Source organism: Arachis ipaensis, chromosome B04 (assembly GCF_000816755.2).
Source record: "Arachis ipaensis cultivar K30076 chromosome B04, Araip1.1, whole genome shotgun sequence".
Taxonomy (NCBI): Eukaryota; Viridiplantae; Streptophyta; class Magnoliopsida; order Fabales; family Fabaceae; genus Arachis; species Arachis ipaensis.
This window is the reverse complement of record NC_029788.2, coordinates 8,200,535-8,213,424: the sequence shown is the minus strand read 5'-3', so window position 1 is coordinate 8,213,424 and position 12,890 is coordinate 8,200,535. Positions and strand designations below refer to the sequence as shown.

The window sequence follows — 12,890 nt, the reverse complement described above, 5'->3', positions numbered from 1 at the left end:
ATTTTTGTTTTAAAAAATATAGTTATATATAATTATGCCCCCACTTCAAATTTTAAATGACTTCACTACAAATAAAATAAATTCAATTAGCTAAAGTTTTAAAATTATTTTTTTTTTATGATTTTGACTATTATTTAACCTAATCAAATTTAATTATTGTACCGTCACTTCTTTATTCTCTTAAACTATCTTCTTATTTTTATATTTCAACTTTCTTTTTCTATTCCTTGTCTAATGGTCATCTTCTCTTCATCAAAAAGTAAATTTTAAATTCTCCAATTTTTTTTATATAGCTCTCCATGACTCTATGTATCTTTCAATTTCATTATTTCTCTTTTTGATATTTTCAATTGCAATTTTTAATTCAAACAATTATAGTTTAGGTATTAATCTAATATTTTATTTTTTTGTGACTTTATATATTTTATTTTATTTTCGATTTATTCATCCTTATTACTTATTTTTTATCTTTTGTTCTATTATATGTACCTATGTTGCATATAAAATTTTAAAATGAACTGATTAATTTACTAATTTAGAATATATTTTTTATTTTTAAAAATAAAGATTAAAAATATTTTAATTACAATATATAATTAAACAAATAAATAAAATCTTTTATCTAACATTATATCAAAATTAAATTAAAAAATATATAACACAAAGAGTAAGTATTTAAAAATTAGAGTCATTTTTAGAGCATATTTTAACTAATAAAAAAAATTAAATAAGTAAATAAATTTGTTGTTATATAAAAATAAAATCAACTATTGAGATGGCTCCATCTATATATTAATAGATTATACTCATTCAATATTTAAATTATCTCTTTTTATTTGTATAATTATCCCAACTTAATATTTAGTACATATTTAATTTATTTGTTTCTATTTCATTAGACATAATTCTTTTTGTGATGAATGACAATATAGAGTATAGAAAATATTCAAAAAGTAATTTTTTTTAAAAAAAATGTTACTCGAAGAAAATACTTTAATATCGTGACACCTAATGAATTCTTCTTCATCCATGATGTATTCGTGTATAACCCAATTACACTACAACAAGAACGGTGATTAGCGACGGTTAAAATACCAATTTGCGGCGGTTTTAAATACAAATGCAGAGCATAAGGGGACGGAGATGATATTTTGCGGCGGTTTCCAGCAAACGCTGGCATAACCGTAGCAAATCAATTGTTTTGCGTTGGTTGGTTTAGCGGCGGTTACCAAGAAAGATTTAGCCAGCTTATTCGCGACGTATTTTAACCGCCGCTATTTGATCAACGTGTTTATATGGTATTCATTTGCGGTAAAACCGCCGCTAATTATTTATGCGCACTTTTTTTTTTATAAATTCTAAAATTTTATTTTGATTTATTTAGTTAACCTAGGAGTGTTTCTTAATCGTATGGAGTATTTTTTTTATTTTAAAAATCTTTTTGTTCTTCTCTAAAGTTCTATATTGTAGGCAAAAAACTCAAGAATATTTAATTGCAAAAAAACTAACATATTTATTGTAATATTAATAAAGTATTTCAATAATCACCCAAAAAAGTAAAGTATTTGGCTAATAATTAATGCTGCATAGTAACATAAACAAAACATATATCGAAAAATAAACTATCACATATATCCTAATTTCTATTTTCCGCCATGTCCATCCAAAGAATTCATCCGTGCAGCAATGTCTGGTAGCAGCTCTCCACCTTGCTGTTGGACTACAAAACTCAGCACACTCTCTAATGCCTATCTCTTTGTTTTTTCTGCTACTATTTCATCCTCTATTGCCTTCCTTTTCAATTTTTTTGCTGCTACTTCATCCTCCACCGTCTTCCTTTTCAATTTCTCAGCCGTCACCTCCGCCTGTAGTTCAAACAGCATCCTTTGGGCCTCTTCTATTCGAACTCTATCCAATGGCGGCTGCGAACTCGGATGAAAGAGTTGAATTAATGTCGGCCCGAAACCTATGCCACGCACTCTACCTGAGTGCTCTTTACCGAGAGTTTGGGCAAGGGAATCATTTTCAGACAATATTCTCGTAGTTTCATCCAGCTTCTCAATCTCAGATATTTTTTCCTACAAACGTAAATAAGCATACACAATCACACTAGGAATATAGCATACTCAAGACATTTTAATAATAAAAAATAACATGTACCATAATAATTGATTAACTGTACTTACACCAATCCTCTGCGCTTCTTCGTGTATGTAGGTGCCATCACATCGTTTGTGCTTTAGGATCCATACTTTTTCCCTACCAACTCTCTTCCCTTGTTTTTGTGACTATGACAATACAATTTATACCATAAGTTTCACCTAATTAATTTTCTCCAATAATTTTTTTTCTTCTTCCCTATAAATAAATTCAAACTACATACCAACCAAATTATTTTACCTCAATCGGTTAACAGTCTAATGATTGCTCCATTTATTTTATAAGGATTGAGTAATTGATTATACCTAAATAGTAAATTTATTTTAATAGCTCCAACATTTATTTTTTGGAAATCAACATCAGCTGTCAATTCCTTATAAATCAAAACTAAAGAATGATTTGCTTAAAAATATAGAGAATTATTTGAGACAATGATAGGCACCTATACTTGATTAAAAATTTATATTACCTCTTCTTCCCTTGTCCTAGCCAAGCTTTTAGAACCGCCAGTGTTCGTGTAAAGCTGCTTCTTTCGATTCAGCGCGTTTTGCTTGCACTTTGTCTATTTATGTCATCAACAGTAACATTGGTTAGACACAGAATGAAAACATACGAGTGTACCATAAATAGTTAAATATTCTTATATTTCTCTTTTACTTTGGTGTATTACTTATATATACGTTTTTTTTTCTCTTTCTTTGAAAAGTAATGTATATAACTCCAAAAAAGCTTGAATGCAATAAAGTAATCTCTAAGACTGAAAATTAGTTGGTATTATATGCATTTATATGGATCCTAGGTGGATTAAAGACAAGGGCTACTTAAAAAATGGGGTACCTTTGCGGCAACATCATTACGATAATCAATGAACCACCTCCAATGCACTCTAGGAATTCCCTTCGGGTGGTTGTTAAGATTCTGCTCAAGTGTCAAAGTTGGTTTGGAATGCGAGTCATACAGCCTCCCCCTTGTATCCTTCCAGGACCTCCCCATTTGTTGCAAAAATATTTTCTTGATTCTACCACCGCTATCTTCTTGAAAGTGGAACATCTCCTGCGATGACAATGTCCAGCTGTAAGTAATTGTAAGTTGAAAGGTTTGATATGATTAAACAATGCCGAAAGTCATTACCTTTATGCAATAATCATAAATCCTGTCTTTGCCCTGCACCTTTGCCAAACTCTTCTCACAGATAGAAAATTTATTGTAATCAGAACCCAGTGCTCCTAGAATGCCCCTTAACAGGCCAGCTCCATCTCCGACTGCTTGCAGTTCCTCGTTGAACCTCAGTATGATCTTGCTACCATTAAGAGATCGCTTCATAGCCTCCCTCACACTCATTTTAGCGTGCTTGACTATTCCATCAGAATCTATTTAAAAAAAAAAATCTTATTTGTGTGTCCAATGTGCCCAACATGTGAGAAACATAACAATATCATTGGCTAATCAATTAAAAAGTCGTATGGTTCAACACTTGTTACCAATGAGATCAGCATCCCAAAACTCAATAGTCTTTCGTCCTTTGCACTTTTCAACATCAAAAGCAGCAAACATCTTGTCAATGTGTTCGTCAAATGAATCTACCTTGTTCGCCTCCGGGTCCATGTATTCATTGCACGGTTCCATCACTTGTACACCGTTAGCGGTCTGTGGCTCAGGTCTTGGTTCATTTCGGGGCAGACAAAATGGTCAGAGAGGAGCCGCTGCGGAGACCCCACCGTTACTGGGGGCGGGGGGATGAGCCAGTCATCGTCAGCGGATGGTGAAGACGCAATAGGTGCAACTAGAGGCTGCTGACGTGGTGGCTCCACTCTTGTGCCTTTCGTGTAGCGAGCTTTCCTTGGCATCTTAAAATCCTTGTATAAACACATATATCATGCCAAAAAATATTAATTAATCTTAGACTAATATAATAATTAACAAGGGATATTATTAACGCAATTGGATAAAACAGTAAAGGTTAGTTTACATTATTTGTTGAATTCGTATCATTTACTAGTATATAATTTTTGTAATCTTGATTTCTCTCTTGTACAGGTGTGGTTACTACAGAAAGTGAACAGTTAGAAGTAACATACACGCACAAAGACAAATAAATATAGAATTGGATAATAGAAGTAACATACACTCACAAAGATGGGTCCGGTGGCATATTTTTCATCGGTGATGGATGAGGTCAACTGAGAGTATGGAATTGGATAATAGACCCAACCATTTCCAGTCCAATAATAATAATCCCTTTGGGTTTTAATATTATATGTCTAATTTTGTTACATTTTGTTGAATCATATCCAAAATAAGTTAAAAAGAAAAATTACAAAATAAAAAACTTAATACATACTAAAATTATTTGCGTTAATTTTATAATATCTTTTAAATATATCTGAAAATAATGTGGGATGAAACCCGGTGTAACATGCATATTTGGTTTATTTAATTGAATCTTGGGAGTGATTAGTTTGCCTAAAATCTAATCTATAATTTTTTGCTATATTCATTATATTTTAGTTGCTCATCTTCACAATTCAACCAGACATATGAATTAGCGTGTGTTTGGATTACCGTTTGCAAACGGAAGTTTGTATAAAATTAATTTTGTAAAATTGATTTTGATAAGAAGTGAGTTAGTATTAACATGATTTATGTTTGATAATTTTTATTCAAAATGGATTATAATAAACTAAATATTATTTGGATTACATTATTCAAAATCACTTTTAGATGAAAAATTACAAAAAAGGACATAAATTTAAATAATAATTTTATATTATCTTATAATTTTATTTTAAATATTTAAATAAATTTTAACATTCTTTTTTTAGTACTCTTAGTATTCTTTAGTACTCTAATAGGATTAATAGAATCATAATACAAAGTAAAAAAATATTCCATACAAAAAAAAATAACAATAACTGTAAAAGAACTCATATAAACAAAAAAAAGTTTCATAAAAAATAATAATATGCATAAGAGGGTATTAAAAAAAATACTATAAAAAAAATAAACATATAAATAATGAAAGACATAATTAGTACATAGAACATAAATTTCAATTCAACATGAGAAGGTGAACGGAAAAGTTAGAATTTGTAGCTTTTGGTAAACGTGGATTGAAGATAGAAATCACTTCTGCGTTTAGAGGATAAAAATGTTTTTAAACATGAAGATAGATGAAGCGTTCAAGGAACTCAAATGCGCTTTTCTCTTCTCCAACGCAAATCCAAACACACCCTTAATAGAATGGGAAATGCTAGGTAAACAATGACTATCTTGAACAACATGAACAACCACCAATCAAATAAAAATATACTACACCCTAATTTAATGCTACTAATTAAATTTATTCTTTTAACCCTATTAATTCACATTCTTTACACATTGTTCAAAAATGTTATTGGTTACCTATACTTTTCCTAATAGATTTTGTCCCAACTATATGAATTGAACACCACAAAAATATATTTGGCTTTGGAGGAACCATTTACTCACAGCATCAAAAGTTGAATACTTAGCATTAATTCATCTAGAGCGCTAAACTCATTAATAACCTAAGGTGATTAATTAGAACTTCCAACTTGCATTTGTGAAGTAGGTAAATATTATTCCCCTTTAAATTGACTGAGTTTAACTAATAGACAAGTACCAGTAGTAATTGACGCATCATGCTAGCTATGTATAGAAAATAACATTAGATATATGTACATATATTAATTACATAAATGAAACCTTTTTAAATCAGAAAATAATTCAATGAATCAGAGACCGTATTTTTAAAAAAAATTTTCTAGTTATATTGAATATATGAACATGCAACCCGCTAAATCCATCAAATCTTAGCTGTGATTGTTCATACTCTTATATAATTTTTTAACAGGATAAGGTGAATAATTAAAAATGCAAGAAGGGATGCATGTGATTATATATGGTCAGCAATTCAAAAACGCAAGAAATTGAAGTAATAGAAGGAGGATAAGGATTAACATGAAGATGAGAACTTGTTACTTCAACGAACACGATGAAAGTGTGGAAGAGAACTTGACTGACGACGGTGTGGAAGAGAACTTTTATTTTACCAATTATGTATTATTTTTTAATAAATTGAACTTTTCCATTATATAAAATACAATCAAAAAAATATATATTATTCATGTTATTTCTTCAAGCAAAATTTTAATAATTTGGCTAAATTATTATTTAGTGTCTTTGTTTTATTAATAAACAAAATATATGCAATTAAAAACTAATACGTTTGTCTATTAAATTGTTTTAATTATTTTAAATTCTAAAAATTCATTATTGATGCAAACATTTTTCAAACAATCAAAATGTCAAAATTTTTAATTATTATAACAAAAAATATTCTAAAATTTAAAACACTATAAAACATCAAATTTACTTTCATGTATAAAATACCCGATTAATTTTTCTTTAAAAAATTCATTTGCCTATAAATTAGTAACAAAATATATATTAGGGCAATTTACACAAATAAAACAATTGGGAAGAAAGCTTATGCAATTACAACTTTATAAATTACCAGATGCATTTGCAACTTTTCAATTTGTATGTAAATCGCTGCACCCTGTCGCGAATTTCATTAACACGTAAACCGCTACACTTTGTCGTGGTTTACGTTCAGAGGCTGAAACAACATAAACCGCTAGACCCTGTAGCGGTTTACGAAGGGCGTGGCAGCTTCGAAAATGATTATATATACCCAGCCATTTGTGTAATATGTCATTTTCATTGAAAACTTTAGAATGGAGAGTGAGGAGAGCTTTTTAGTGTTAGTGCATTACTCTGAAAAAATAAAAAAGAATAAAAGTCAGGTGTAAAGTTTACCGATAGAGAACCACTGAGTGTTTTTATCTGGTCATCTAATACACTGTTAGATCTGAAAACTAGTATATTGCAGAAGTTGGGTGTGTACGGCATAAAGTCGGTGAAGAAGCTGTTCTATAAGATTCCTATTGCGGTTGTGTCAATCGGCATGAAATATGAAACATTTGTTATAGGATCCGATGAAGATATGCAGGTGTTATTTCATTGTCGCCGGAGTTTTTCGGAAGTGAGGATACACGAGTTGTTTGCGAAGTTGGAAGATATCATCGATAATTCTGGGGCATCGGCGCCAAAGCCTCAGTCGACTACGATGGGTGGTGCTTCTACCTCGATGCCTGTCATTGCACCTGATTGTTTGTTGCCTAATCGTCCAGCTAGTGCAGTTGGGTAGTTTTTTCAGCCCGTCCGATTCCAGATGCTAGGCGTGAGGGGAAACCGGATTGGGTTGAAAATGCGATGCAAGAGGATGATGAGCCTGCTGACATTGGTGGGGACAGTGACGATGAGATTCGGACAAACCCAGCAACAGGTCAGGTCCGTCAGGTTCCGGCACACATCAGCATCCTCCACACTTCTCTACCCTGAACTTGGAAGTCATCGGCCAACCGCCGGACACAGTTCCAACCTTTAGGGGTCAAGGATTGTATGAGGGAAATGCTGTAGTTGAATTTCAAGTTGGCCAATCTTTCCAAAGTAAGGAGAAAGCTGTTCTGAGTGTAAAGGATTACAGCATTCGCCGTGGTGTCGAATACAGGGTGATGGAGTCGGATCATCTTAAGTATCATGGGAGGTGCAAGGAGTTTGGTAAAGGTTGCTCGTGGATGATTCGCATCAGCCTTCGGCAGCGAAAGAGTACCTGGGAGGTTTGACGGTACAACGGACCGCACACATGCTTGGCTACATCGATATCCAGTGACCACCGACAGCTTTATTATCATGTCATTTGTGCGAAGATCTTTCCTCTGGTTCGAGCCGATGCGGCGGTATCGATAAAGGTGCTACAAGAAGCTACTGAAGCAACGTACGGGTTCAAGGCAAGTTACAGGAAGGCCTGGTTGGTAAAACAGAAGGCAGTAGCACAGATCTACGGGGATTGAGAAGAGTTCTATGTCGAGCTACCCCGTTGGATCCTTGGTGTGTAGTCTACCATGGAGAGTACCGTTGCCTTGTTGAAGACTTCTCCGGTTCGAGTCAGTGATCAGGTTGACGATTCCACCGTGTACTTTCATCGTCTTTTTTGGACCTTTCCTCCTTGTGTTGAAGCCTTCCGACATTGCAAGCCTTTGGTCAGCATAGACGGTACTCATCTGTATGGCAAGTATGGTGGGATGTTGCTCCTGGCCATCGCGCAAGACGAAAACTCCAACATCATGCCAATTGCCTTTAGTCTCGTTGAAGGGGAAAATGCGGAGTCATTGTCTTTCTTCCTGACCAACCTGCGGCAACATGTGACTCCGCAAGAGGGGATACTAGTCATCTTGGATAGGCACAACGGCATCAAGGCTGCACTTGAGGTACCTGACAGTGGGTGGTTACCCCCTCATGCGTATCAAGCATTTTGCATTCGACATGTTGCAGCTAACTTCTCACTTAGTTTCAAGGGCACGGATGCAAAGCATTTACTTGTGAACGCTGCTTATGCGAAGACTGAGGCAGAGTTTGACTATTGGTTTGATATCATGCGGACTGAGAATCCGGCGATGTGTGACTGGGCGAACAGAATAGAGTACGATAATTGGACTCAGCACCAGAATAGTGGCAGACGATTCGGTCACATGACGACCAATATATCTGAGTGTGTTAATTTTGTATTAAAGGGTACAAGAAATCTTCCAGTAACCGCCCTGGTTAAGTCGACATATGGTCGGCTTGCGGAGTTTTTTGTGATTCGAGGTCAGACGGCAGAGGCTCAGTTGGTCCCTGGTGCCCAGTTTTGCCAGTCTTAATTAGTATCATAATGTTTGAATTTATTCAAATCACATTGCAATTTGTCACTACTCCAATAATTTTAATAAACAAAATCCTATTTGCAACGTCTTCGAAAAATAATTTTTGAATGAGACTCTGATTCCAATTCCTGTTTTCAATAATTGAGTCTTTAACTCTTGGAACTAAATTGAAAGTAGCCTCTCTATTTGGTATTTTTTACAAATTATTAAAAGATATAGAGGAGACAATCAAGGATTTTCAAAGGTTTAAATATTCTCTCCCATCCACAATTCAGGTAAGGTCCTCTTCAACAATTTTTCGACCTTTTTCAGTATGCTCTTCCATCCTTAAAAAGATAATACTCTAATTTTTTGCAATTATAGCATTACCATTTCTAAAATTCTAAGATCTTTAAATTCAATGTCTTTTTTTCTTCTTGGACGAATCATCATATTTCAACTAATCTAAATCATCCGCTTTTTAAAAAAAATTTTTGTCTCCACTAAAATTGAAAAAATAGAGAATGAATTTTTGAAATTAAATCATCATACAATTTAAGGCAAAACAATATATATATACCTTAAATATAATAGCAAAGCTACAATATCACAAGTCAACATCTGAATTCATCATCATCACCAATGCATTGGTAACACCAATACTATCTCTTTTCTCTTTCTCTGAAACCTTCAACATAATAACATGTCTTCTGCAACATTATTAACCGAGTCCTTGCATAGTATGCACCAATCATCATCATCATCATCAGATGAAGGTGCTAAATCCACCATGGGAAGTTCCCAAATGTTCAACAACTACTATGGAATCATCACTAGTAGTAGTAGTGAGATAGTAGAGATAGAAGAAGAAGAAGAAGAACAAGACATGAAGACATCAAAATTGTACCTTAATAATGATGCTCCTAGGACTATGTCAAGAATTAGTGAAGGGAAGAGTAGTGAGGAAGAAGAAAGTGTTTATGTAGCAGTTGGTAAGAGTGAGACAATCATGGAAGCTCTAACATGGACTCTCAAGAACTTGGCTACTACCTCATCTACCATAATTTATCTCATCCATGTTTTTCCTGAGATCAAACACATTCCAAATCCATGTAAGTCAAACACTCTCTTTTTTCTTTTTTCTATTTTAAAACCTTAGTCTTCTTATCATATCAATCTTTTCAATTTCAGTAACAAACATAAAATATATATGGTTTAAATAAATAATTTTTTTTTTTTTATATATCAATTTTTCATACCATTTTAGTTTGTCTGTGTGTGATTGTTGGATGGTGCAAGATTTTCAGGCCCTGGTCCTACATAAGTGAGGTTGAGACCTTAACCACCAAGTTGTTTTAAGATCAGAAATATATGATCCTTGTTTTAATAGTAAAGTATCAAGTATTCATGGACATATATAGAAAATTGTTGAATCTTTGATTGAAACAAAGTACTAATAAACACAGTTTGTTTTTCCAACATCACCTGTGAACCAATTTTAATTTGTGAGCTTAAAATGATGCCTAAGTCAACAAAAGACTGCTGAAGATTGAATTCTCAGTTTGATGAACTTTAATTTAGATCAGTAAACCTTGGCTAGCTTGTACAATCATTAATGAAGCAAGAATGTGAGTTCCAAGGACAAAAAGTCAACCATCATGAAGAATACTTTTAGATTAGTTCAAGATGTTGCATTGTTTTCAACATATTTAATTTGCATTGCATTATTTTTTTTATATATTAATATTCAAATACTATATAAAATAAGCTGGTTTGGTTTATTAGTAAAAATGACAAGTCTAACAACAAAAATGATGTCATAATTTCTCAGCTTGCATGGATATTAGTTACAAAATGTCAAAATCATCTAATATATATTTTGTAGTTTAGTTTTAAAAAAAAAAACTTAAAAACAAAATTAACCTATTTAATAGCTCTACTGAAAAGTGTATATATCCCAAAACATACATAAATAATTTTTAGGTATTTTATTAGAATGTAAATGGTAAAAGCCTTAATAGATAGATAGTTAAATTTGTAATAATTAAGCAATGTGTAAATAGTGTGTATTTGGGACTAGCTGTTGTTTATGCAATGACAGTGGGAATGGGAATGATCCCAAAGAGCCAAGTGAGTGGTGAGCAAGTAGAGACCTACATGGCCCAAGAAAGAGCCAAGAGAAGACAGCTCCTTCACAAGTTCCTCCAAACTTGTTCTGCTTGCAAGGTTAAGGTGGACACCATTCTCATTGAGAGTGATTTTGTTGCAAAGGCTATATTGGACTTGATCCCCATTCTTCATATTACAAAACTAGTTCTTGGACTCAACAAATCCCAATTAAGGTACATTTTTTTATAAATCATGATTTTATATTACTCCTTAGTCATTAAGATTTTAAATTGTAAAGGTTAGTGATCAAAGTGATTGTTCAAAAAATATTTGAAGATAAATTTGGAATTATACTCTTTTATATAACCTAATCACATGTAATTACTTAAGAATATCAGTGTTCTAGTAATTTTAATAGTCGATCTCAATTATAAAAAATATGTAATATACGTTAATTGAAATCAACGGTTAAAATGACTATATATCACACTGATATTTCAGGAATATTTGAAAAATTTTTAATCATTTATTATTTTGGTTTTTAAAATCAATTATCAAAGATCACATATAAATGCATAGGGGAGTGAAATGGAAGTTGCACTTATAAGATTTTGGATGAACAGAAAACTAAGATCAAGAAAAGGGAATGGCATAGCAGATCAAGTACTTCAGAGTGCACCAGAAATGTGCAAGGTGAGAATTGTGTGTGAAGGGAAGGAAATTAGTGAAAACATAACTGGATCAGGGTTAGGTTCAGGGTCACCCTCTCCTTCTCCTCATGCCACTTCCATGCCCCATAAAGAGCCTCTCAAAAAAGATTCTGTTTCATGCACTTGTTTTAACTTTTAAGCCAAACTTCTTCAATTTCATTCCATTCTGTGTTGGTATATATGTCATGATTCATCACTATGAATTATTATTGTATAATTTCTATATAGGATATTACAAATTATGGAATGAAACAATGATTTATAATTTGGTTATACTGTATGTAAACGAATATTGACATAGGTGATAAAGATTGGTCATGTAATGTCTCTTATATGAATGCAGGTTTGAGTTTTGTTTTTGGTAAGTGTTAGAAACAAGAGACTAAACTGGAGAAAGGATTTGTGTGTCTATTCAAATTGTCTAGAATGATACAATATAAAAAGGTATTTATAGGTATTAAGAGAATCGTAATAATAAAGACGTAATCTCCTACAATAAATATTCAGATATACTAACTAATTGATCCTAATTATATTTTAACAGTAAGTATTTATTAAATTTTGAAATATATTCTAAATTTAGTTGGTTGGTCAAAGTTTATGATATTATCAATATATTGAAATTATCGTAATATTTTTAATTTATCTCTTAATTATTGAAATAATTGAAGAGTGACAGAAGATTTTTATTAAAAAATATAATAATATTGATAATAAAGTAGTTATAATTAATAAATAAATACAATAGATACTCAATAATTATCATATTACCGCTAAAAATTTCGTGTGGACTTTAGCTGTTGTTCTTGCTTGAAAGGAATAACTATATGATTATTAAAACTAAAGTTAATTTCTTATGATAGGTGCAGCCAAACAAAAGAAACGTGTATGCATCCATGATGATCAGCTGATCTCAAAGAAAAAAAAATATATAATTAGTTTTATATTAGCTTTAGTTTAATTTAGATGAATTATTAATATAATATATAAGAGAAAGTATGACTATCAAATTTTGAAGAACAAACCTCTCAATTTCCCATACAAATTTTCTTCAACGTAGATACATGCAAGTAGTTAAGTTTGTCTGAGGTAAATACTAATAATTAATTCTTATAATGATGCTCTTTTATGCCGTTTTTTT

The 12,890-nt window shown here is 32.1% G+C and overlaps 3 protein-coding genes across 3 annotated transcripts; 2 read left to right on the top strand and 1 right to left on the bottom strand.

The window, feature by feature from the left end:
- Positions 1,557–3,786, bottom strand: LOC107635966. Its single transcript, XM_021122318.1, has 6 exons — positions 3,642–3,786; positions 3,292–3,530; positions 2,998–3,213; positions 2,630–2,722; positions 2,187–2,288; positions 1,557–2,078 (listed from the first exon to the last, which is right to left on the bottom strand). The coding sequence occupies exons 1-6, from the start codon at positions 3,784–3,786 to the stop codon at positions 1,749–1,751; spliced, it is 1,125 nt and encodes a 374-aa protein (XP_020977977.1). The 3' UTR covers positions 1,557–1,748.
- LOC107635965 lies at positions 8,151–8,948 on the top strand. Its single transcript, XM_016339512.1, has one exon. The coding sequence runs from the start codon at positions 8,151–8,153 to the stop codon at positions 8,946–8,948; it is 798 nt and encodes a 265-aa protein (XP_016194998.1).
- Positions 9,528–12,114, top strand: LOC107638746 (U-box domain-containing protein 35). The gene is given in 4 exon segments (XM_016342119.2): positions 9,528–10,042; positions 11,032–11,272; positions 11,663–11,795; positions 11,798–12,114. Coding segments are annotated over 4 exon segments (825 nt in total). The 5' UTR covers positions 9,528–9,633; the 3' UTR covers positions 11,840–12,114.

Bases quoted from the DNA above. Each gene is read 5' to 3' on its own strand.
- LOC107635965 (XM_016339512.1), top strand. From the start codon at position 8,151: ATGGAGAGTACCGTTGCCTTGTTGAAGACTTCTCCGGTTCGAGTCAGT.
- LOC107635966 (XM_021122318.1), bottom strand. From the start codon at position 3,786: ATGGAACCGTGCAATGAATACATGGACCCGGAGGCGAACAAGGTAGAT. The intron at 3,531-3,641 runs GTAACAAGTGTT...TTTTTTAAATAG, and splicing joins TTGGGATGCTGATCTCATTG to ATTCTGATGGAATAGTCAAG. The intron at 2,079-2,186 runs GTAAGTACAGTT...TTACGTTTGTAG, and splicing joins AAGAAGCGCAGAGGATTGGT to GAAAAAATATCTGAGATTGA.